Genomic DNA, 21,640 nt, shown 5'->3' on the forward strand with positions numbered 1-21,640 from the left:
CTGGACACTTCCAGCCCCCCCCATAGAGCTCTGTGAGCAGACTGCTCACAGACCCTGTCCTGGTAACCCTCCTTGGGGACACCCAGTCTTCACGTGTCCAAAGTCAACGTGTTCTCGTGACCCCCAGAAGGCCACTATCTTCTTTTCCCCTAGAAACGGGGAGAGAACATGAATGAGTGGGGATCTGGCTGGGGACCTGTGGTCCTGCACCAAGCTCCTCAGGGCACTATTTGTGCAAAGGATGATGGCTAGAAAATAAAACCTGTATTTCTTCTTAGAGCTTGGACCCTAAAGGAGCAAAGCGAGCAGGCCTGAGCACGTGAAGGCCACCTCTCTAGGTTGGCCAGACAGGCCTGTCTCCTTTTCACCACAGATCCCCAGGGATGTCTTTAAGTATTGCTTCCTGGTATGAGAAAGTCCATTCTAGAGAGAACCAGCCCATCAGAAAGGCCCGAACAGTCCTGCCAACTGGGCTGCGGACTGGGCCGGCCGGAGCCAGCTCTAGGTTGAAAATCAGAGGAGAAAAGCCAGCAGGTCCTTCTCCCCAGAGGGAGCAGCTTGGCACCCTCTGGGCTGCAGCCAAATGGAAGAGGAGACAGAGGGTCCCATGTACTCAGTGACTTTTAACACACTCAAAACCACAGTGGACCATGTAGTGTCCTTGCTGGGACCGAGTGGAACAGCACCCTCCTCCTCGGGGTGGAAAGTGAGCAAAGCCCCAGACATCCTTGTGAGACCCAACACAGCCGATCGGTCACCTACACCGTGCCTGTCACCCCTGACTCACACCTTTCTCATTCTCCACACCCCATTGAACACCTCTCCACCCGGTTTAGGGTTAGGACTTGGTCTGTGCCGGCCTCTCAGGGGTGTTACAGCTTCTGTCCTGTTTTCTTTATCTTTGATCTTATCATGTCCTTCAGTGGTTGCCACCACCTACGTACATAGCATGGAAGTGTGTTCATGGTCTGTCCTGTCCCTCGCTGCAGTCTCATCTCCCAGAGCACCCCACCCTGGAGGGTCTGCCTGCTCACGCCCGTGCCCTGCGCTGGCGCGGTCCTGGCTGGCCTGAGATCTAGCCCATCCCAACTCCTAGTGTCCTGACTTTCTGTTCCCCTATGCCTTTGTTTACTGTCTCTGTCCTCCTTTCTTTGTGTCCAAACTCCTAGTCATCCTTGGAGATTGAGCGCCACCCTCACCCCCTCTATGAATCCGCTCCCCTTCCCTGGAATGGACCGCTTACGTCTTTCTCTCCCTTACGTACTGAGCGGTCATCAGTCCTACGGCCAGAGCACTGCATTGTACTGATTGGTTTACGCTTGGCTCTTTAACAAGCACCTTGGGGGAAGGGGTGATGTTTTAGTCATATTTTAAATTTCTAGCTTATAAAACAGAACCTGGTACACATTCTTAGGTCCTCAAACTAAAAGGAAGGGAGGAGGGTTTCTATGAATCAGTGTGCTTTTAAACTGTAAATTGATATAGAAAACATAAGTTATTCTAGTTTCAGAGGCGTCCCAGTGTAATACATGAAATTTGGAAGGCAAGTTTTTGGATAAACAGATGACTACTCACTCTCCAGGAAAGGTGGAGGAGTTGGAGAAACAGAAAAAGACACTTCCTTCAAAACAAAAACAAAAGAATTTTAAAAGAGTCTTATCAAAGGGCTTGGCATTTGGAAGTGCTGACAACAGAAGCTAGATCAAAAAGTGAGCCCTAAAACCACTAGGTAGAATTTTGAAATATGAGCAAGAGGATTTAGGAACAGAATCTTTTTCACTTTGTTTCTACAACGGCCTATCTGTGAGCAAGAAGAGTGAAAAGAAGAAAGGATATAAAGTATTGATGGATGTTATAATTGTAAATAACTACCTCTTTTTTATTATGGTTTATCTTCCTTATGTTAAATAGGTTATAGTTTTAAAACATTAAACATTAAAAGGTGATATCAGAGGAAGAAGGGAGAATTTTTTCAGGGCATCTTATAGAAATAAGGTGAGTGAGCAAGGGCACTGAATTTGCCTTCGTCTCAGTTCTTTTTATAGAAAGAACTGTCTACAGTGTTCTTTCCACAGTAGCCCTGATGGATGGTTATCTAGACCAGGGCCTCTCAAGCTATCTGTGGTGCAGGACTAATGTGTGTGTGTTTTCTTACAATTTGTCACAGACTGATTCTTTTCTAAAATACTGTAAAGAATTAAAACAATTACTAGAAAAACCAAACAGAATAAGACATACAAAATGCAAGCACAAATTTACTATTAGATTCAGCAGATACTCCGTTATTCTGTCAAGCTACTATAAAAGTTTCTACATGCTTGCTTTCAATATCTGTACTTATCTGGTGGTAGGTCAGTAGCAAACAGTTTGCAGACTGGCTCCAATTCATACACCACACTTTCATGGCACCAAGTTAGACTCCACTTGGAGACATTCAATAATGGACATTACAAGGAATAAGTTAATGAGAGGAAGACACTCATGTACAAATCTCATAATGGTAGAAATCTTAAGGACATAAACTGATCAGAAAATAAATACTTTAGGGGAAATTTTAGATTGCAAAATAGGAAATTATTTGAGTGGTGAAAAGCTCTATTTTGTGTCTCTGCGCTCCCTCCCTCCCCAAAGTAGAGTGAATTCTTTGATCTTCTTGGGGAATAATTGCTTTCAGTGCAGAAGTTTTAAATTGGTCCTTCATTGTTAACAAGAGGGTAGCCATAGGTGCTGACATCAAGCCAATAAAATTAATAAGCAGCGTGACAGGCTCTAATAAATTTCATTGGTATCCTTACTCTGTCATTTTGAGCCCAGAATGAACGGTTATTATCCCTGAACTTCAAACCTCTCATTGTGGCTACAGATGATTGCAGCTGCTAATGCAGCGCATGTTACAGTAGTAGTTTTCAGTTAACTGGTTTAAGGTTAAAGTATCATATTTAAAAGACTTATTTATGATCAGCTGGAAACAAGTTACGGCCATACGACTTTGATCTGTTTTCTAGAGTGGCCTGTAGAAATTTGGACTCCTAACAATCTATTTTCTTAACAATTTCTGAAAACAAGCAGCTTTTAAAAATCTGATTTTTCTACCATAGACTCTGAGGGTTTTGAAACTCTTTCAGTTGGAGATGGGCCATCATTTGTTGGAAGCAGGCCATGGTTCTTTGTCTCTAACCCCAGATGAAATTCTTTAAGCCCCTTAACTAAATCTTTCTCTCACATGAAGAATTTAGTATCGGGTTTCTGCAAGTGAGCAAGCTTCGCACTTGAAGTGAGAAAAAGGACTGTTCCTTCTCCCTTTAAGCCCCACTGCAAAGCCTCTGGGGCCAGCCAGGTGAATGTAGCATGCATCCTTCGCCCCTGCCCCGCCTCTCTCTGCTGCGCTGGTGCGGGTCACGCCCATCCAGATCCTTCTGTTTTACCTTCTTAATTTTGTATACTGTGTTTCCTTTTAAAATGTCCGGCACAGTCTTAAGCTACTATCAAATATAAACATTCAGTGCGAGTGACCATTAGGCCATCCTTTCATACCATGTGTAATTTAACAGAAATATCAATGAATACATTTTTTTTTTTTTTTTTTTTTGAGTAAGTGTATTACGTCAGTTCTAGCTTTTCTTACTTCAGTGTTAGCTCTCTTTCCTATGCAGGTACTTAAAAGATTAGGCCAAGATATTGTGGTATTTTAAGGCCAACTACGCTTAAACCTTATAAATCTAGTTTCTTATTGAGATGACCACTTTCTTAAGATGAAAGCTGTTACCACAAAGCTTCTTTAAAAAAAAAAAAAAAAATTATGGGCTGGGTGTAGTAGCTCATGCCTATAATCCTAGCACTCTGGGAGGCCGAGACAAGAGGATCATTTAAGCTCAGGAGTTTCAGACCAGCCTGAGCAAAAGTGAGACCGAGTCTCTACTAAAAATAGAAAAATTAGCCAGGCGTGGTTGCACGTGCCTGTAGTCCTAGTTACTCGGGAGGCTGAGACTGGAGGATTGCCTGAGCCCAGGAGTTTGAGGTTGCTGTGAGCTATGATGATGCCACTGTACTCCAGCTGGGTGAAAGAGCAAGACTCTGTCTCCAAAAAAAAAAAAAAAAAAAAAAACAGTTACGAACATTGGTTCGTGCATGACAATGATTTTAGTATGAAAGAACCAGAATGAAAACTTACTTGATGCGAACTGTGAAATGTGCTACTTGAGAAAGTAAATGGGGAAGCCCTGCCTGTTTTCACCAGGAGAGCATTAAAGAGCATGAGCGAATGAAAGCAGATTATTAAAATGTGCAAGAAACAATTATCTGATGGTTCTTAAATTTCAGCTTCTCTTTTCGCTAATTGCATCTACACACGATTGTGTTTGCTATTGGACGTTGGAATGCAGCCGTGGTGCTGGGATTTTCATGGTCTGGTTGACTTTTCACAGGCTTACTTCCTCCAAGTGCGGCAGCTCGCCTTGTTACGTTTGGTAGGCAGCCATGCTGCATTGTTCAGCCCAGGGCAGGGGATGTATTTATTTTTTATTTTACGTTATTTCAGCTGTTTTCACTTTTTTCTTTATTGTCTTCTTGCCTCCTACAGAGTCCTTTTTCAAGCCGTGCTGGGGGGAAGGGGGTGCGCTCAGTTATGAACTCTCCAGCACACAAGGGGCGGAAGGCTGCTGTCCCCTTTCTCAGCAGTTCGAATAGCTTCTTAGCCACGTCACTGTAACCCACTGTGCGTCCGAAACCATGTTAGATGTGTGTGGGGGCTGGCTCTGTGTTAAAATATGTAAAATAATTTCAGAGATTTTCGTGGCTCATTAACGTAGCCTGTTGGCCTAAGTGAGTTATGTGCTTATTTTTTTAAAAACCTTTTTTAAAAAATAAATCAGTATTTGAGGAAGAATTTGATTCTGTACTTTAACGACACATAGTTTTTGGAGTTAAAGGTTATATTTATAAATGATTCTGTCACATTTCAGAATTTTTATTTCTGGTTTTCTTTTATATAAATTTTAGAGTGTCTTTTTATCATGTAAGTCACTCAAGGAAACAATAGACGATGTTGTTAGGCCAAAACTCTGACATTACTGGGGCTGTGGTCTTTGTATTATCCATCGAGGGAAGCTCTAATACATTTGGGGAGTAGAAACATTAATGTATACCATATTCTTTCTCCTTATTAAAACTTCCCGGCTATAAATAGGTAAGTATTATATTCATTAGTAAGAGAGCAACTCTGTACTCTCAGAGCCGAGGAGCCCATTAGTATAATTACTTGAAGCAGATACGAAAGATTCATTTTGCACAATTAAAGATGACTTGTAAAAGAAGAGCAGTGTTTAAGACATCCCTCTCGTTGATTTCACAGGATTACCTGGACTGTATCAGGGACCAAACAAAACTTCCCCTGGGGACTGAAGAAAGATTAGCCCTTTTTGGAAACATACAGGATATCTACCACTTCAATAGGTAAGTTAATATTCAAAAGATTGGGCCAGGTGCGGTAGCTCATGCCTGTCATCCCAGTGCTTTGGGAGGCCAAGGTGGGAGGATCACTTGAGGCCAGGAGTTCCAGACAAGTCTAGGCAACATAGCAAGACCTATTCTTTACAAAAAGTTTAAAAAGTATCTGGGCATGGAGGTGTGCACCTGTAATCCCAGCTACTCAGGAGGCTTAGGTGGAAGATCACTTGAGCCCACAAGTTTGAGGTTGCAGTGAGCTGGGATCGGGCCACTGCACTCCAGGCTGGGTGACAGAGTGAGACCCTGTCTCAAAAGTTCAAAAGATGGTTCTCACATAGAATATGATGAATTTTTCTCAAGTGAATGCAGACTAAGAAAACGTTACCTGTAATCCATGATCCGGCTTCATAAATTTTTGTGGGCTATCGTGCCATGAAGTTTTCTACCTAGAAGCATCCTTGTTTTCTTATGAGTCTCACAACTATTCAGTATTCTCTCCCTCTCCATCCTCCTGGCTCAAAGGAAAGACCCATTTGCCCTGGCAGGGCAGTGACATCGTTCTTCCACAATGTGACAGGAACAGGACATCCAAAAATACAAGCTTCCTTAGCCTCCAGCAGCCCCAGCTACACCAGATTTTCTGTACGTTTTCCTCTGCCTGGGAGGTGGGCTGACATGGTAACAAACAACGAACACTTTGTCATAACATATTAATGTAATAATTTTTAAAAATAATTCAAACATTAAGTCTCTACAGTGGCAGCAGGCTCTAGGCTAGGAAATTATAGTAGCAAACACAACAGGGAACTGAAAGGCATGGGAGCAAGTACGTAAGTTCTTACAATATATGGGTGCTTCTTGGAAGCCAGTTAGTAGGCAGCTTAAGAGCACCGGTGCCGGTATTCAGCGTGTATGGGTTTGCATCCCAGCTAAGGCTTGTATGTGCCTTGGGTGAGTCTCTAAAAGGAATGAAATAATTAACTCATGTCAAGTCTGCTCAAATCCTACTTTCCCACTGAGGTTCCCCAGGTATCCACACATACCCCTTTCCCCCTATTTTGCTTTTCCTCGTGCCACTCGTCCATTTCTAACATGCTATATGGTTGATTTTTCTATTGTGTCTATTGTTCCTTTGCTCCCGACCCCACTCATGTGCATGGTCAGGGAGCTGTTTTGTTATTGCTTAGTGTGTGGCCTGTAGGAGGCATTCATGCTTTTGTTGAATGAAAGAATGGAAATAATAGTAAAATCCCCCTCATATGGTGATTGTGACATTTCAGTGAGCTGATACACCTGAAGTGCCAGCTAAGTGCCAGCATAGGGCAAGCACCAAAATATTTACCAGTGGTCATCTGAATTTTTGTTAGTGCAAAATCCCATTATAAAATTCTACAATGCCCTGTCGTTTTGTGACTCAGCTGTACCTCCCCATCTTGGCTCACTCAAATTGGTCAGTGTGAGCTCCCTGAGGGCAGGACCCACATCTCCTTTGCCACTGTTGAATGCCTAAGACCCAGCACAGCGTGGCCTCTGGGGGACATGTCGAATCAACTCATCCTTTCATTGTGAGAGCCCAGGATGTAGGAAATGCCAGTGTTACAACAGGATTTTTCTTTCATTTCACTCAGGAGACTTTGAAAAACAGTTTGTATGTTCTGAGTCAGTGTCTTTCCACCTGGGCTACACACTGGGGATCACCTGGGAAGCTTTTTTAAACAATATGATGGCTAGATCCTACCTCTAGAAATTCTGGGATCCTTAGGTGTTTGTCATGTGCAGCCATGGTTGAGAAACAGTCTAGATAAAATCAACACCAGAATAAGAAAATGGAAAAAGGACATGAAAACTGGAGTGGAGAATCTGGATATATTATACGTGTTCATTAGTAAAGTGTCGGTGTTAAAGCAGGCCCCCTCTTAGCAGCTGCTGCAAATCCTGCGAGCCACTACGTGGCTTCTCCTTCCAGAGCTCACGAATGGCTCTGCAACCCAGAAAGAGGCAAGAGGGCTGGATGCTGGGAGGCCCCTGGCCAGGTCTTCTGTGGTTTGGCAGAAAGTTGCTGGTGATTGTATTTATAGGGTGCTTACTCATGCCAGAGGCCATAGAGCTTTAGATGCATTAGCACTTCATGTGCATCATATGGGCCTCTCTGACTCCAAACCCCAAGCATGGAGCCATGTGCTTTTCTGCCAGAGTGGAGCCCTGCTTTTCAGGCCATGGTTCATGAAGTTGCAGCCTACTCCAGGGGGGTTTTTTACTCCCTGGAGTTTAGATCTTTATGTGTCATCTTATTTAAACAAAGATTAGAATGAGTTAGCAAGAGACCTTTGCAGTGTAGCCCAGTCTGCAGAAGATGGATGACTGAGAAAGACCTTTGCATTCCTGAATCAATCCTTTGCTTTTTTCTATTGCTTTTCATTGAACCTGAAAGTCAGACATGCCTAAAATAACCCTGAATCAGAGTGAGTGAGTACCCCAATGATATGCGAGGCGTCAATATAATGACACAATTACAAGTGATTGTGTTCACGCCTGTCCCTTGTGTCCATCACATTTGTATATTTCCTGTAAATGCATTATCTCATTTAATCCTCTTAACAGCTCTGCGAAGTAGATAGGATGCAATTATATATGTGTGTGTGTTTTATAGACGAGGAATCAATCTTACAGCATCGAAAGTCCTTTGTGCAAGGACACAGAGCTAGAAATCCAGTCTAGTCCATTTTGAATACCTAGTTTTGTTAAATCTCTAATGCCATTCAGTTTTTAAGACTATCTTCTGGTTTTACAGTTGAATTGTCTATACTGTTTTGTCCTTCTTCATTTTTATTTCCTTTCTCTTAAACCTGGAATCTAAATTTGGAGCTCAGATGTATTTGTTGTTATATTTGGTCAAGCTAGGGTATTGATGTGACTTTTTATGTCAATGAATCTTCTATTATATACCTTATGTTAATTGATTTCAAAGATACAGCTATCTGACAAATCTATGGTTGGGGCTTGAAAAAACAATTTTTAAAGTTTCTATTAGTTCAGGACCAGGTTTTTCCAAGTAATATAATAATATTGTGGCCAACTAGGCAAGACTTAAATTGCTAAAATTAAAGAGGGCGAAAAGAAATGGTTTTATGCTGGCCTGAAAAATTCAGCTGACTAGATTTCTTTTCTCAGGAAAGATTTCCAAAATACAAAACAGCATAGAATGATATGTTAAACACCCATGAACCACTCCCAACTCTGTCAAAAGCCTTTCTTTGTGCCATATTTGCTTTAGAAATTTTTTGAAGCTTAAAAATATTATACATAATATTGAAGCCATTTGTAAACCCTTTCCCAGTCATGTTCTGCTTTGTGAGAATGACATACTGATGTGCTGGTAAACCAGTTCTCCAGCACGGACACAGGGAAGAGGGAATGTGGAACCAATAGTGACTGCCAATTTTTGTGGTGTAAACACTCCCATCACAGCAGATTTCAAGGTTCTAAGACAATGTTACTGAACTTGGATTTAAGAGATTGCAAAATTCACTCAAGCAAATGAGTATAATCTGGCTTGGTACACCATATACTGCAACTGCTATCCAAGACTTGGTGTTTCATTCCCAAGCATGGTTTTATTGCCATGACTATATATGTAAGTATTAATTTAAAATATGTAACATACTTTCACTTATTTCAACCATGGCATAAATGATGTCAGATTTCTTTCACTCAACATTGTTTTTGAGATTTATAGCTCTAGTTCATTTAACTGCTATGTCATGTCCATTGCGGAGCATCTCTTCTTGCTGCCACTCAGATTTTTGCAGTGGTTTTCTGGCTCATATCCATTGCCCATTTTTCTGTCAGGATGTTTCTTATTGTTAAATAGGAGTTCTTGAAGAATTCTGGCTGGTGATCTTTGTGGATTATCTGCGTTGCAAATATCTCCTAGTATGAAAGATATCTTTTAGCTTTAATTATAATTTCTTTGAGAAGCTTGAATTTGACTATACTAAACATACTTTTTATAGTATACAGCTTTTGTGTTTTAAAAATGTTCTCCTAATCTCAGGTCATAAATACATTCTATTTTTTTCCCCCAAAATCTTAAAATGTTGCCTTTCACTTTTGCCCTTTGCCTAACATTGATGGAGGTATGGTATACAGTAGAAGCTCCAAATTCTTATTTTCATGTGGCTAGCCAGTGGTCACACCACCACTGATTGAAAAGTACATCCTCTCCATTCTGTTTAGAGTTCCACGTTCCTCGCATGTCACATTTACGTGGATGTGTGGGTCTGTTTCTTGTCTCTTTGTTCTCTTTCATTGGTTATTTATCCATCCTTCCCCTATACTACACTGTCTTGGTTTTTATAAGGTCATGTTGCTTTTCTTCAACACTAACTTAGCTTTTCTCGACTCTGCATTGTCAAATGACTTTTCTTAATTGGTTAAGTTCCTTGAAGCACTCTGTTGGAATATTTATTGGAATTGCAATAAATTTATAGATAAATTTCATCAGAATTGACATGTTTACAATACTGTCATCTCATCCATAAATATGTATCTCTTCAATAAAACCTTTTTAAATGTTTTATAATTTCTCCATCACATTCATACATACAACTTTTAAAACTTTACTCGTAAATACCTTATAGCTTTTGATGTTATTTTGACTAGAACTTTTTTCTATTTTTTTAATTAGCTATTATTCTCATCTAGGAATGCTTTTCATTTTTTTATATGTTGATACTGTATCAAACTAACTTTCTAAACTTTCCCACTAGTTCTAATAGTGGTGTATAAATTCTCTTGTATTTCTATGTAGGCAATGATGTTGTCTGAAAATGAGAATTTTTTTTTATATTCTTTTACAGTTCTTCTACCCTTTATGTCTTTTTCTTGTCTTATTGCTTTGGTTAAGTCTTTGTATACAATATTGTTTTGATGTTGGCATCCTTATCTTCTTTTTGACGTTAGCAGGAATGTTTTACCATTAAGTGTGATGTTTGCTGGGGATTTAGATAAACACTTTTTCCTATTTTGCTAAGATTTTATTGTGAATATTATGAATATTGAATTTTATTCTTTTTGATAGTCATATATATTTTTTTCTCTTATAATCTCTATGATAGCCTTGAAATTTAAGTCTCTGGTTTGGTGTCTGGAATAAATCTCCAAATGATCAAGAAAACCTGGGGTTATTTGATTTGAACCAGCCCCCTAAAATCCCAAAACATTTTTTTTTTTTACTGCCAACCAAAGAAGAAATGCCAACTTTTTAAAAATAAGGTATCCCTTTCTTGGAATAGAGAAAAGTTACCTAAACTGAAATTTAAATATTTCTTTAAGAATGAGGAGTGAGGAAATAAGACCATTCCTCCATATTGAATGTCTGCTTTTAAATTATTTTTAGCAGATTAAAATCATCCAAGCTCTCTCCCTTCCTCAAAAGATCAGAGTAAAAATTTCCTTTTTCCTTCAATTCCTTTCCTTTTTCAATATACCTGTGTTGAGTCATCACTGTGTATGAAACACTGGACGAGGTCTAACAGCATAAAGATGAATGACACCATTGTACAACGGAAGCAATAAGGCATATGATCAAGGAAGGAACAGAACGCTTTGAGAATGCTGAGGAATGTGTTAATTTTGTCTGCAAGACTAGAGAAAGCTTTTCAGAGCACATAACATATGTCTGAAAACAAAACAAATTCTTTGGGCCATGCTTTCTTTTCCCCTTGAAATGTGAGTGAATCACGGCATACCTGCAGCAACAAGGCAAAGGGAGGTGGAACAGTTTTCTTTCTTGGTGCATTTTTATACCACCAAAATGTCTGACTTCTGCACAATGGGAGAAATGTTTTTGCCGACAGATTTTTTTCAAGTGGACTTTTCCAGGCCAGTGCTAATGTATTAGTGAAGTTAATGGACCCTTTTCTGTTCCCACATGCACATGTGTCTCTGTGGATGCGACACGTGAAAGTGCAGCTGACCTAGTCAGGCAGCGGGAGAGGGAAGTGGTGTTGACTCTGCTGTCGACCGGAAGAGGAGAGGCCCCATCCCTGAATCTCTCACAGTGTAAAGCAGGAGAATATTCGAGGTCGTAATACAGTTCCTGCTGTCAAATTCACATCAGTGGTCAGGACTTTTCACATGGAATATGCTCTGTAAGAGAGAAAAGTGTCTCCTCTAATCACCCACCCAAACAAGGGACCTGAGCTCAAGCAGGATATTTCATAATTTTTTCCTAGTTCTACTCAAAAAAAGGAAGAAATGTTTAAAATTACTCAAGGAAAAGAGAAAATACCCAAATCCTGAAGGCAAGATGACTCTAATCTACTTTTAGCTTTGAGTACAAAACAATCCGTGGGTGGTTTCTTCCTCCTGTTGTACCTGTGCAGGTGCATGTTAGTCACGCTGATGCAATGAGAAGTCTGTAGTCTCCACCCTGTCAGGCTGGCACTTCAGAAGGACCGTCCCATTTCTGGTATTTACAGAGTATTCTCAGAAGCTGATGCACTGTGTTCTAGGCCCTCACCGTGCTCCCGTGGTACTTCGTGTATTTTTGTAGCTGGTGGTCTTCTTATACCACCCGCGTTCTGCTCACCAAACTCCAGCCACAGTGGCTTCCTTTGTATACTTCACACAAGCACACACCAAGCTCATTCTGTCCTGGACTTGCAACCCCATTTCTTCAGGGATGTTCTCTTCCAATGCTTTGTGTACTCAAATATCACCCCCTCAGAGAACCTTCCCTGACTGTCCCACCCTCGCCCCTCCGCCACTCCACCCCAGGTGCTCTGTCACCCTGGCCTCTTGATTTCCTTCATATCACACAGTGCAATGTGATACTGTGTTGTGTGTTCATTCGCTTATTAACATTTATCGGCCATGGTCAGAACATAAAGTGCACGGGACAGGGCCTTTGTCCATCTTCTTTACTCCTATAACTTCACTGCCTCTGACCATGCCTGACGTGGGAGTCTTTCAGTAACTGCTTGTTGAATGGCAAGCAAACAAGGTGGGCAGGACAGTTTCACTGGGATGATAACCCCAATGGCAAGAGCATGAGAGAAATCCCATTGCTCTCTCATCATTGTTCCCATTTTTTACTGTTAATCCCATTTTAGAAAGGGGTTGTAAAGGAAAGTCAACCAGGTAACTCAAACAAGGCCTCCCAGGTGGGCAGTACCATGTTGAAGACACCATGGTACGAGTCTGGCCCTCAGCTTTCTTGAGCCAATCGGGAAACAAATCTCTCAGTAGATGTGTTTCTAATAGAGCAAAGGGCAGGGATTCGAAGCCCTGATCCTAACTACAGCTGTGGCCGTTAATTATTAGCTGTGTGGCCTAATGTAAGCTACTTCCTTTTATGAGCCATAGATTCATCACCTTAAAATTAGGGGTTGGAACAGAAGGTGTCTGAGTTCACTCCCAGCTCTGTTGCTCTTGAGCAATGAACGCCAGTCATTCATTTACAGGTGAGGTACACCTGGAGCCTGGGTGGGTCCCTCAAGACACTTCCCTCCTACCAGCAAGTCTACTCTAGACATGAAATTAAAGCTTGAAGGAAGCAAGATGAACATAAATTTAGAACATAAGGCATTAAAAATTGTCAAGGAGTATTTCTGTTAAGCTAGGAGAAGTAACATGACGGAGTCTGCTCAAAAACTTTTCTGCTCAGAAAGAGGATTTATATCGAAAGACCCAGACATAATACCTACATGCAGAGAGGCCTCATCGTCCAGTAATGGAACACACTGGCTCAAAAATGTTATTTCTTTGTCTGTTCTTTTTCTTAGACCTTGTCTCTTACCTTATCCAGTATTAAGGTCACAACTGAATCACACATATCTTTCTGTAAAAGATAATGATACAAATATCAGAACTATATTTTCTAAACGAAAAATAACCTTACAGAGCAGATGTTTTATAAGAATATTGGGAAAGGATATTTGAAATTGGGACTGTTTTAAAAGATCCTTTCAACATGCAAGATACACCAGAGGATTTTAAAGTAACTGTCTAGTACATTGATGTAGTTTCAGACTCCAACAAATCTTTAACACAGTGCCATGTGCTTAGTTTCAGTGTTTTGTCAAAGAAGGATGTCCATGCGTATCTGAAAAGACTATTAAAATACTCTCCCTTTTCAGTGCCATATCCTATATATTTCAACCAGAACAACAGAACGTAACACACTGGATGTGGCAGCAGGATAAGAGAATCCGCTTATGTTCCATTAAGTTAGAGATTAGAGAGTTACAAAAATATAAAACAATCCTCCTCCTGTTGCTGCATTTTTGTTTTATAAAACATAATTATTCACAAAAAGTTATTTCTATTAACATGTATTGGATTTGTTGAGTGAGTTGATAATTTTGAATTATTTAGTTTTAACTTCTAATATAGGTAATCTAGTAGATATAATCCACATAAAGAATTTTTAAGAGTGTAAACAGGTCCTGACACCAAGAAGTTTAAGAACTGCTGCCTGGGAGTGAGGAGCATCGCTCAATAATCCTGCCCAGAGTTCATGATGAGCACGGTGGTGTCTCACTGTCAAACATGAAAGGACAAATGAAGATCCCCAGACTTTGAAGCGAGGCTCTAACATCAATGACAGGAGCCAAAATGGTTGAACAGGGAAAGGGAGCTGAGCAGGAAACAAAGAACAGGGAAGAAAAGTACAAACTCCTCATCATCCTATTTTTGAAGAGACGATTTTGCACTCATGATATAAGAACAGAAACACAAAGCATGTTTTTAAAAAAACTTTGAAATAAAAAAATCTGATGGTAGAAATGAAAAAATTTAATAAAAGGGATGAAGAAAAAGTTGAAGTCTCCAAAAAACAAGGCAGTCAACAAGAAGATGGAAAACGAAGATGAATGAGGAAAATGAGAGTATCGGAAGTGAATATCCACAAGGTGACCAAGAGGAGCTGTGACAGTGGGGAGGAGGAGAAAAGACATAATTCGGGAACAGAGATCCTTAAGTGTTTTGGTCCAGGATCTCTTGCATGCTTAAATTTTACTAAGGACCTAAAAAGCTTTTCTATTTGTGTTTTATTATGTTTTGTTTACCATGTTAGAAATAAAACTGAGACCCTATTAAAATATCAATTTATTTAACAATAAAAAGAGCCATTGCAGTACATTGAGCCCCGCAGAGACAGCACCCGGGCAGGTAGAGCCAGACAGGCCCTGGGTGACTCTGGGCCTCACTGAGGAAAAGTAAACACAGGCAAAAAAGATCCTAATACTCTGAGAGGCAAAATGTCATCGTGCGCATTTTTTGTGCAAACCAGTCAGGAGGAGCACAAGAAGCAGCACCCAGATGCTTCAGCCAACTTCTCAGAGATTTCTCAGAGATTTCTGAGAACTGCTCAGAGAGGTGAAGATAGTGTCTGCTAAAGAGAAGGGAAAGTTTGAAGACATGGCAAAGGCTGACAAGGCCTGTTAGGAAAGAGAAGTGAAAACCTGTATCCCCCCTAAAGGGGAAACAGAAAGCAAGTTCAAGGATCCCAATGCACCTGAGAGGTCTCCTTTGGCCTTTTCTTGTTCTGTTCTGAATACCACCCAAAAATGAAAGGGGAACACCCTGGCCCGTGCATTGGTGATGTTGCAAAGGAACCGGGAGAGGTGGAGTGGCACTGCTGCAGGTGACAAAAACCTGTGAAACTGAAGGAAAACTGCAAAAAGGATATTGCTGCACAAACGAGCTAAAGGAAAGCCTGAGCCTGCCTGCCTGCCTGCCTGCCTGCCTTCCTTCCTTCCTTCCTTCCTTCCTTCCTCCTTCCCTCCCTTCTTCTTTCCTTCATTCCTTCCTTCCTTCCTAGATGAGGTCTCTCTCTGTTGCCCAGGATAGAGTGCAGTGGCATGATCATAGCTCACTGCAACCTCAAATGCCTGGGTTTAAGCGATCCTCCTGAGTAGCTAGGATGACAGGTGTATGCCACCATGCCAGCTAATTTAATTTTTATAGAGATGAGGTCTCACTGTGTTATTCAGGCTGGTCTCAAACTAGTGGCATCAAGCAATTCTCCCACCTCAGCCTCCCAAAGTGCTAGGATTACAGGCCTTAGCTACCATGCCCAGCCTAGATTTACATTTGAAGAAATATATTTTCTTCCCTAGCTTATCATCCTTTAAAGCACTATCTCTGTTTATAATTTTATATTTGTTATTGTGAGTTTTCATTGAATGTCTGACTTTTCCAATGGATTGGGAACTCCGTAAGACCAAGGACCATATCTCATTTTGCTAACTGATGTATTCTTAGTACTGTATACTGTACTTGGTACCCAGGCACTATTTGACAAATGAATGAGTGTGCGTGAGCATTTTACAGACAATAACATTCAGAAAACTTAAATGTTAGGCAAAGCTTATCTCTGGTGGGAAAGTTACAGGTCCAACCTGTGCTTAAATTCCTGCTCCACCTGGAGCAAGTCCCTTATCTTAGCCTTGGATACAATGGCAGTAGGTCCTCATCCAATCATGATTCCTTGCAAATGCAATAGAAATGTTTAAACTTTTTAGTTATATAAAATATCTTCAACCAGAAAACTACAATCTAATACTTCCTATTATTTTTTTTTTATCAGTGAACTTCTGCAAGATTTAGAAAACTGTGAAAATGATCCTGTGGCCATAGCAGAATGTTTTGTGTCCAAGGTAAGCAGGGTTCATTAATCTGGGCCAACCAAGGTGGATACAGAGTATGGATTGTTTTCATTTTAAAGTTAGAACGACTGGTTTGTTCCATATTGGATGAAGGTAGCCACTGATCTCTCTGTTTTCTTATTTGGTTGGTTTTTCTTCAGCAGCAAAGAAAAAAATATACTATTACTGGGGAGAAGGAGATGCTAACGTAGTAGCTATCCTAGAACTTGTAACTGAATAACGTTACTCCTTCCTAGGAAAAACTAAGCTTGGGAGAGGAGAGTCCAGAGTAGAAGAATGGTAGAAAACTGAATACATATAAAATACCACTAAGCTAGTTATAAAATTCCAGTACAATGTAGATATTTTACATATAATATATGTGGCACTCACCTGGTCTGTATGATTATCTTTTGGGGGATAAAGAGAAGCAGAATTCATCTCCTATGTATTAAAAATGCAGTCTGTTTTCCTATGATTTTCTTAAGCTGCATTGATGATTTAGAGAAATACAAGGAAAGGATTTGACTTTTAAAGCTTAAACAACAGTGAGCTCATACTCTGGACACAAATAGGAGATGGAATTCTGAAACATACTGGGAAAACCTTTCCTGTATTACTTTCTCAACATGCTACCTAGCATATATAGATTCCTATCTTGTTTAAATTCTCCTAAAAATTCAACAGCTTTTGTTTGGAAAACCTCTAAAAGAAGTTGTTTTGCAGCAAGCCTTCATGTGGTTTCTGCAGTAATATTAATAGTTTAAAATGTACAAAGTTTTAAGCAAAGTTCGTGACGGTGCTTTGGGACCAACCGAGAATTAGCACCTCATTTAGAGCCCCAGAGTCCAGTGTGACCTGGGAGGTGTCATCTCAGTCTGACCTGGCTTCAGACTGTCCCTCAGGGTCATTTCTGATGGCTGCAGCTCCATCCGGATGGCTGTGAATCCAAACATAACACCCTGGGTTTTATTGACGTGAAGTTCCTTAAAGGCAATCAGCGGGCTTGTGTATAAAACTCTCCTGACTGTGTGTGTGTGTTCACGTGTAAAATGTTTGTCCACACATGCTTACACATACAGTCCTTTTCACAAGTTGCCTGTGTCGTAATTGGGCAGGAATTTGCAAAAAGAGAAGGAAAATGAAAGAAGGAGAAATGGGTAAAAGATACACCGAGCATATCAAAGAAGATATGTTAAAATAACCACAGCACATAAACAACATAAAAGCTTTCGGAAACGTTTGGGCTTTTACTGGTAACTGTAATCACAAGTTGATTAAAGATGTTCCAGCATATGCTTAGCTCTCACTTAATTATTCACATAAAAGTTTGTTTATGTGCCACGTTGCCAGCTCCCAAATCTTATTTCAGATTGTAATATTGCCAAGTTTAATTAGAAGACTGACTTCACTCCACACCTTCACGTGGAAGCAGAGAACTGTGAGAGCGCTCTTGAGTCTGGCATAACCGGCTTTTCACTCAGCACCCTGAAATTTAGAAGATGTTACGTTTTCCGAAGCACAACCAGCCGCTCAGTGCTGGGGAGGAATGGAAAATTGCTTTAATTGGGAGGCCATTAATGAAAGAGGTGAAGCCGGTGGTTGACTTCTGCTTTTATCTGAATCACTGGGGCTTACCCAGACTCATCTTTGACCTTGTGTGCGTCTGTGGTATGTGTAGGTTACAGAAGTCCTTACCAGCAAAAGGAGACTACAGCTTTTTACCCGATGGCTCACAGAGGAAAAATAAGGAGCTAGCAGTTCTCTCTTTTTTTTTTTTTTTTTTGAGACAGAGTCTCGCTTTGTTGCCCGGGCTAGAGTGAGTGCTGTGGCGTCAGCCTAGCTCACAGCAACCTCAAACTCCTGGGCTTAAGCGATCCTACCGCCTCAGCCTCCCGAGTAGCTGGGACTACAGGCATGCGCCACCATGCCCGGCTAATCTTTTGTATATATATATTTTAGTTGTCCATATAATTTCTTTCTATTTTTAGTAGAGACGGGGGGGTCTCACTCTTGCTCAGGCTGGTCTCGAACTCCTGACCTCGAGCGATCCACCCGCCTCGGCCTCCCAGAGTGCTAGGATTACAAGCGGGAGCCACTGCGCCCGGCCGCTAGCAGTTCTCTTGATAGACAGAAATTAAAGTTCCCTACCTGGCAGGCTCAGCCTTCTCCCGGTGAACATTTCGTCTGCTCTTGGGACTCTGGGAACACCAGGAACAGCCCGCTTTGTTTGGCTGCCTTCACCTCCACCCTCACGTCCGTCCCTCATCCTGACTCACCCAGCAGAGTTGACCCTGGGCAGCGTTTAGGAGAGAAGTGGGATTTGTCTTCAGAGCCTCAACCTCCCCTTAGCCGCCACCTCTCCCCAGCTGCGTGGCCCTCTGCCCTCGGCCGCCTTTCTCCTTTCCGGGCGCAGTGAGTGAGCGCGTGTGCGCACACTCCACCAACTTACTGAAATCGTCCTCAAGAAAGTGCTGATATTGGATATTCCATATTATTAGAGTGAATTCAGGCCGGGCGCAGTGGCTCACGCCTTTAATCCTAGCACTCTGGGAGGCCGAGGTGGGCGGATCGTTTGAGCTCAGGAGTTCGAGACCAGCCTGAGCAAGAGCGAGACCCCATCTCTACTAAAAATAGAAATTATATGGACAGCTAAAAAATATATATAGAAAAAATTAGCCAGGCATGGTGGTGCATGCCTGTAGTCCCAGCTACTCGGGAGGCTGAGACAGGAGGATCCCTTGAGCTCAGGAGTGTGAGGTTGCTGTGAGCTAGGCTGACGCCACGGCACTCACTCTAGCCTGGGCAACAGAGTGAGACTCTGTCTCAAAAAAAAAATAAAAATAAAAAATAAAAAATAGAGTGAATTCAAGTCAAGGTCACCTTGCCCATGTGCTGTTTACTTATTAAGCCTTTCCCATAGTGTCCAGTGAAAATGTCTCAGGAATCAAAGAGGGAGAGAGTGACCGTGTGGCAGAAGAAACCTAAAGTCATACATGTTGCTTTAGTCTGGCTACCTAGTCAATGAGTATTTGCGGGCCCTATGTGCTCAATTAGTCACTGAGCCCTGACTGTCATATTTTGGCACTTCCATTACTGTCTCATTTCTACATCATCTCTAATGACCATTTGAAAGAGTCTAATAATTAGAAGGAAATATCTATTTTTGTATAATTTCTATGTTTCTATAACATGCTCCCCTAAACACTTCTTAAAAGGATTTGGCGTGGCGTGTTTAATAACTATAATAGCATTTAAGGATTTAACTCACTAGAGGCTGTTGATTTTTGGGCAAAACCATTGTTCATAAGGTCTACAGACCTTCTGAAACCTGCATTTGATTCTATATGATGGATAAATAGCTGATTTAAATCAAAAACCTCTCATTTAAGATGGGAATAGAGCCCTGGTGGGGCTTATACTTTTTCAGAATAAAAAGGGTCACATGTGAATCCAGCATGAAGTGGTTTCAAAGGTAAAAGGAAGTGAAAAGTCAAAAAGAGCAAAATGTGGCATTCCCCCCAAAATTGTCTGTGGTTCTTTCAAAAGGTAATTTCATTTTAGATTTTACAAGAGCCAGTAATTCACTGGGCTCAAATTAGTTTTTCCGACTGACTGTGTTAAAATCAAAAGTTTAAAAGCCTAGCTTTGGCCACTTCCCCTACCTATTTACCTCTTTCCCTTGGCAGTGTGAGGAAAAATTGTGAAAAACGGAAATCCACCAAAAAGATGACTGGGTGTCTCTGATGGAAAACTAAGTGTTTTCCAGTTTATCCCTCCAGATTACATAACTCAGTGGGGTCTCTGCATCTTTCATCCTCTTTGAACCTTTCTACAACTCCGTATATTTTAGATAACTGGTAGCAAGGTGAGTGATTCTTGACCACAGACATGCAAATGAATTCTGATCCACAGAGGGACAGTTGATTTCTTTGTGCGCCCATCCCCATGGAAGAAACCAGCTTTGTATCTATTTGTAAATTCATTTCAGCATTTGTCATTGACCTACCTGAGCGTGATACTTTTATTTCTCCTCTGATCTGGTTGTGATGTCTTATTGTTCTCCACATTAGTGGATTAAATAAGATCTTTGACAGTGTTCATTTTATATTTGCGTGGAAGTCATGATTCCACCTTTTCCAAAAATTATCCTACGGTGAGCAATTATTAACATTTCCTAATATCTGACAATATGATGAGGCATCCGAATGATGAACATAGCCATGGAAGTAAAAAGAGATTTTAGGGAACTGGGAATAAATGATAGCAAAAGGCGAGACCCCCGCGCTTGTTAGTTGAACATTCGCTGCATTTGCAGCACTGCCGCCGTGCTAGGTGGGAGAGATGAGTAAACTTACATCCTGCTCTCAAATAACTTTCAGTTTAGTAGGACAAGGGGATTCAGTAGTTCAACAAACATTATGTGCCTGATGAACACAGTATGTGGCCCCTAACCCGAAGGAACTCACAGCTTAATGTGGGAGACAGATGAGCAGAAAGTGTTACTATCATTTGGTAAATGCTACAAGAAAGGTAAATACTGGGTGTTGTGGAGCCCAGCGTAGGAGCAGTTGGCTCAGCCTAGGAAGGCTCCTTGGGAGAAATAAAGCCTAAAACTCAATCTCAAGGGAGTTTTAGTGGCTGTCCAGTGGAAAGTGAGGGAAAGACAGTGGACAGAGAAAACCTGCATATGCAGGGACTCGAAATTACAGCGGCAGTTTTCTCGTGCCTGGCACAAGAAACGTGTTCTTACCACGTGATGTTCCAATCATCTTCTCTTTCTGTCCTGTGCCGCATATCCACCAGAGGACTATGAGCACTTTGGGGCAGAAACTTTCTTCTCATCCCTTTCCTGTTTGTCTCAGATTCACTGTAACACAGCTGATGCTCAATAAATGTTTATGGACTCAAATGGGGTCAAGTGTGTGGATTCTAGGTACAGGACAAGGTATTAATGGAAAAATAGGCACAGATGATGCCCCAGGGGCTCAGGAGACAGGCCAGTGTGATTAGAAAAACAAATGTAAAGGCCGGAATGCTATTTCTTTTTATTGTTTTTAAATGAATGTTGATGTCTGTGCTTTCTTCGCCTATAAAAATCTCTTTTGTTTCTTCACAGAGTGAAGAGTTCCACATTTATACCCAGTACTGCACTAACTATCCCAGGTACGGGTCGGGAACGAGCAGGCGTACTTTTGCTCACTTTCACATGGTTCCAAGTCAGTCGGTCCTGTGTCTGTGGGCTGGGCGCTGTATGCCTGGCCCTGTGCTGAATGCTACGGGAAGAATGCAAAACGTGCTGAGAACAGATTACAGGGGGACCCAGACATTGAGTCGGGCTTTGAGGCTCCCAGCAGAGGCAGTGTAGGGAAAAATTCTGAAAGACTTTGTAAGAGACTAAAAAGATTGCTAAGCATCTCCAAAGAAAAACCAAGTGAGCCAGTTGCATCAGGCTGTAAGCCTGGTCTGTGAAGCCTTTTCTACGCGTGCCATGTTTTTAAGAATTTGGGAAATACTGCTAGTGAGCTTATATAATCTAGCTG

The 21,640-nt window shown here is 41.3% G+C and overlaps 1 protein-coding gene across 4 annotated transcripts in view; it reads left to right on the forward strand.

The window, feature by feature from the left end:
• PLEKHG1 (pleckstrin homology and RhoGEF domain containing G1) overlaps nucleotides 1-21,640 on the forward strand; it is a 200,359-nt gene that overhangs the window by 143,236 nt on the left and 35,483 nt on the right. For 3 of the 4 annotated variants that reach the window (XM_069488118.1, XM_069488116.1, XM_069488119.1), the window contains 3 exons: nucleotides 5,351-5,451; nucleotides 16,040-16,109; nucleotides 21,217-21,263. In XM_069488118.1, coding sequence (XP_069344219.1) covers nucleotides 5,351-5,451; nucleotides 16,040-16,109; nucleotides 21,217-21,263 — 218 coding nt within the window. The remainder of the gene's footprint in view (nucleotides 1-5,350; nucleotides 5,452-16,039; nucleotides 16,110-21,216; nucleotides 21,264-21,640) is intronic. The other variant, XM_069488117.1, reaches the window with a different exon arrangement.

The sequence above is a fragment of the Eulemur rufifrons genome, chromosome 15 (assembly GCF_041146395.1).
Source record: "Eulemur rufifrons isolate Redbay chromosome 15, OSU_ERuf_1, whole genome shotgun sequence".
NCBI classification, from domain to species: domain Eukaryota; kingdom Metazoa; phylum Chordata; class Mammalia; order Primates; family Lemuridae; genus Eulemur; species Eulemur rufifrons.